We start from the raw sequence: 4891 nt of genomic DNA on the forward strand, positions 1-4891 counted from the left end.
CTTACGCTAAGATATCACCTCAAAGCATCAGGAGGAATATATCCTGTAATCACGATAGCTGATGTTGGTTTCAGAGGTTGTAATGGAACAGGTTTTGAAGCATTCTAGAATATAATGTGTGCATATATTTAGTTAGAAAAATACATTATATAAAAAAATTTATTATTAAAATAAAATAAATAAATTACCAGAGAAAATTATATTGTTAAAACATTCCATATAAGAATAAATATAAATCATATTAATTAATTAATATTTTTATTTAGTGCAATCACCAGAATATAGAGATAAGATTTTAAAATAATAAACTGCATTCATTTTAAGTATTTTTAATGTATTTTTATTGCATTACGGAAAATCATTAATCTAATACTATTTAATCATTTATATAATTATTTACTCTGAGAATGATGACCGATGAAATGTATTATTAATAAAATAATTTTTTTTATTAAAGATATTTAGATCATAAATAAAGATAAAAGAAAAATTAGAAAAAGGATAGTAATACGATAGTATAAGTGCTTATAAAACAGTACATATAAACTAGTCAGAGTCCGGATACGAATCTTCGACATTAGTCGCCATCGGGGTTATTTTACTATTTGTGTAAATATTCATCTTCATTTTCTTAATATAAGATAAGTATTCACAATTATTTGAATCTAAATGAAGAGAAAGACAGAATTAAAAAAATATTTTATTATTATATCTTATATTATATCTTAATATCTAACTTAAAGCTATATTTATTTCATAATTTTTAATATAAAAAATATAATTTTTATAAATATAATCTTCTTTCAATTTATAATAAATTGTATTTTAATATTTTTTATAAGATTTAGATAAATTAAGTTTTAGATTAAAAAAAATTAAAATAGAAAAAAAATTAATAGATACTTATATTTAAAACTTATATTTTAAACTTATAATTTAAAATTAGCATAATCAATATAATTATAGTTATTAATTAATTTTATAGAATATTTCAATTCATAACTTTTTCTTAATGTAATGAGATTTATTATAATATTTATATATATATCTAAATTTAAAAAATAAGAAAATATTTTAAACATTTGTAATGTAACGAATTTAAAATATATTTTTATATTTAATATCATATATACATAATAGGTTATAAATAAAAATTCAATCTTTTTTATATTATCTATGTTTTAATATTTAAATATAATTACAAAAAAAAATAATAATATATTCGCAATACATTTATTATATTTACCTAATTGAATATATAATGTAATATAATTCATCACAAGCTATTTATAACTCAAATTAATAAACAGAACTGATAGAAATTTATTTTATATGAAATAATATAAAGCAGATATTTGTTTTGTTAATTGATGAACATTAAATTGGTCAGAATTAATTATTAATTATATTTAAAGCAATGTAAATTTGGCTTGATTAAAACTTCACTTATTTCTCTATATACTATACAATTAACTTCTTCCATTATTGAATGATGGACTCAGTTTTATAACCTATTCTTTTGAAAGAATAGGTAAGATATGTATATTTTATTCAATTGGTAAATCTAGATTTCTATTATCTATGACTTAATTATATTATCGTCCAATACTCACTAATGGTACTGTTTCTTCATCGACAAACGAAAATTCACGAAGAGCATTTTCTTTTGTTTGTATGAAAATTTCAACTTGATGTACAGACATATTCCTTTAATAAATTTCAAGGATGATTTATTGAAACGCCTCGTTTTAAGCCGCACTTCTAGTGTAATAGCGATATCTTTATTTAGTTTTTTGATTTATTCACAATATATTTCATTCGATAAAAAGCAATTTTATTTAAAAAAAACAATTTATTTTTTTTATTGAAAAACTTCGATTCATTTTTATGAAGTTTAAAGTTTTTTAATATTAATTTTTCTTAGAATATAATCATTAAAAAATAAAAAAAAATAATGTATTTATAACATATTTTATTATGTAGAATTAAAATATTTTTTCTTTAAATATAATAATTTTTTCAAAACTTAAAAATAAGCATTATATTAATATTTGTAAATTTTTTTATATTGCAAATGTATAGATATGTATTTTTTTTTAATTCCTTTTTTTTTTGTTTCAACAATCAATAAATTCATTATTATTTTTTATTTTTATTTCAGATACTTTATTTACAAGTAGAAAAATATTAGTAAAATTATTTTATTGCTACTATGACTTTTTTTCGACTAGATTGTTCTATTAGAAATATATTTTCTTCTTTTTTAAAAAAGATATATATATTTATATATATCCATAATTGATATTTATCTTTTTTAATTTAAGAATACAATAAATTATTTTTTTATATTAATTTTGTTTTAAATTATCAGTCGGTAAGTATTAATATAAATTTTTGAAAAATTAAGGCAGTACATGCTTTACTAAGTGAATAATTTACAATATGCTATTTGATTCTATATTTCACTCAATGCAGAAGTAATAAATAAATAAATAATGAATTAAATTTTTAAGAAATTCTAAATTATTTTAATCAAATTTTATATTAATATTCTTATTTTATTGATTTTGATGTAAAATTATGCTCGTTTATAGAAGATATTCACTAAAATAAAATAAAATAAAAAAAAACTATTATTAATATATATAATAAAAAGTCATGAATTAAATATCTCGTGGCTCATGAGGTGCTGGAAGTCGTTGCCAAGATGGCTCAACGCCCCAAATTTCACGAGCATATTCTGCAATAGTTCGATCCGATGAAAATTTTCCTGAAGAAGCTATATTATTAATTGCCATTTCAATCCATTTGCTTTCGTCCTAAAAAAATCAATTAAAATACAATAATCGAAAAATATAATCATTATTCTGAAAAAATTGTATCATATTTTTTTTATATATTTTATGTAAATATATAAATATTTTTATATATTGACACACCTGATAAACTTTACTGACATGATCTTGCATTTTTATATAGCTCTCATAATCGGCAAATAAATAAAACCTATCCCAGTTTAATAAAACATTAGTAATATCTTTAAATTCATCTGGATTATTAGGACTGAAAAAGCCACTTTGAATTTGATCAACGCATTGTTTTAATTCTGGTATTCTATTATAATAATCATAAGCATTGTATCCTTTTTTTTTTAAATCTTCTACTTCATCAACAGTCATACCAAAAATGAATATATTTTCATTACCCATTTCTTCGGCCATTTCTACATTAGCACCATCTAAGGTACCAATTGTCAAGGCTCCATTTAACTAAACGAATATAAAATGAATTATAAAATGAATTTATATTCATAAAATATATTATTATTCATAAAATTATAAATTGCATATAAAATACATAATATAAAAATAAATTGCATATAAAATATACTTGCCATAAATTTCATATTTCCTGTACCGGAAGCTTCAGTACCTGCAGTAGAAATTTGTTCACTCAAATCTGCTGCTGGAATTATTTTTTCCGCTAATGTAACTCGATAATTTTCAAGAAAAATGAATTTTAATTTATCACCAACAATAGGATCGTTGTTTATAACATTTCCTACACTACAAATTAACTTGATAATTTTTTTGGCTAAATGATAACCGGGTGCAGCTTTTCCTCCAATCATCACCGTTCGAGGAACGAATAATGCAGTTGGATCTTTTTTTATTCTATTGTATAATGTGATTACGTGTAAACAATTCAGAAGTTGCCTTTTGTATTCGTGTATTCGTTTCACCTATTTTATAAAAGTATATATTTCAGATTAAATTTATACATAAAAAAAGGTTAATTTAATGTAATTACTTGAATATCAAAGATGGAAGCAGGATTGACTTTAACTCCATAATCTTTCTCAAGCATTTGCGTTAATTTTAATTTATTCTCTTGTTTCACTTTCATAACACTACGCTGGAAAACTGGATCTTTGGCCCATTGTTTTAATTGAGAAAGTTGTTCTAAATGTACTGTCCAATCACTGCCAATTTTCTAAATAATAATAAATAATAATTGAAATTGAAAATGAAAAATTATGAATAATTATAATACCTACTTCTTCGATAATATCTGAGAGATTTGGATTGCACAGAAGCAACCATCTTCTTGGTGTAATACCGTTGGTTTTATTTTGAAATTTTTCAGGCGTTAGTTCATAAAAGTCTTTAAATCTAAAATAAAAAATAAAATGAAATTTATTATCAAAAATATTATTTATTAAAGAAATTAGACTAATAAAAATTTCAAATATATCTCAAAAATACTTACACGCTTTGTTTCAAGATTTCCGAATGTAGTGCGGCGACTCCATTGATAGCATGACTACCAACAATCGAAAGATGCGCCATATTAACCCTTTTTTCACCCTCTTCCTCGATCAAAGACATACGTCGAAGACGATCTACATCTCCTGGATATTTAGCAGAAACATCTTGTAAATGAAGGAAATTAATATGATAAATAATCTGCAAATGTCTTGGCAGAATGCTTTCTAACATGCTTGTCGGCCATCTTTCTAAAGCTTCTGGAAGAACTGTATGATTAGTATAAGCGCACGTTCTCGTTGTAATGTCCCAAGCTTTTTCCCAAGGTAATCCTTCAACATCGATAAGAATTCTCATAAGTTCTGGAATAGCCAACGAAGGATGAGTATCATTTAACTGAATAGCCACTTTATCAGGAAACATATCAAAGTCTGTTCTATGATGTTCTCTTGAACCAAATTTGCTGGCTTTATACCTATAAATAATATGTTAAAAATTATTAAATATTAATAATAATAATTTAATATTGAAATTAAATATCATATATATTAAAAATTATATTAAATATATTTTTTTGATAATATATATATATATATATAATATATAATTATTAATAAAAATATTAT

At 22.0% G+C, this 4891-nt stretch overlaps 2 protein-coding genes across 3 annotated transcripts in view; both read right to left on the minus strand.

The window, feature by feature from the left end:
* LOC102674327 (galectin-8-like) overlaps positions 1-1985 on the minus strand; it is a 3786-nt gene extending 1801 nt beyond the window's left edge. The window contains exons 1-3 of one of the 2 annotated variants that reach the window (XM_006607806.2): positions 1614-1985; positions 540-665; positions 19-104 (exon numbers count right to left, since the gene is read on the minus strand). In XM_006607806.2, the coding sequence (XP_006607869.1) occupies positions 19-104; positions 540-578 (125 nt within the window). In that variant the 5' untranslated portion in view covers positions 579-665; positions 1614-1985. The remainder of the gene's footprint in view (positions 1-18; positions 105-539; positions 666-1613) is intronic. The other variant, XM_006607805.2, reaches the window with a different exon arrangement.
* Positions 1986-2434: 449 nt separating this feature from the next.
* Positions 2435-4891, minus strand: part of LOC102674773 (glycogen phosphorylase) — a 7516-nt gene continuing 5059 nt past the window's right edge. Inside the window, exons 6-11 of the mRNA XM_006607809.2 lie at positions 4270-4740; positions 4058-4172; positions 3811-3993; positions 3395-3742; positions 2940-3269; positions 2435-2819 (exon numbers count right to left, since the gene is read on the minus strand). Of these exons, the coding sequence (XP_006607872.1) occupies positions 2664-2819; positions 2940-3269; positions 3395-3742; positions 3811-3993; positions 4058-4172; positions 4270-4740 (1603 nt within the window). The 3' untranslated portion in view covers positions 2435-2663. The remainder of the gene's footprint in view (positions 2820-2939; positions 3270-3394; positions 3743-3810; positions 3994-4057; positions 4173-4269; positions 4741-4891) is intronic.

This window comes from Apis dorsata, unplaced genomic scaffold, assembly GCF_000469605.1.
Source record: "Apis dorsata unplaced genomic scaffold, Apis dorsata 1.3 scaffold_19, whole genome shotgun sequence".
NCBI lineage: Eukaryota > Metazoa > Arthropoda > Insecta > Hymenoptera > Apidae > Apis > Apis dorsata.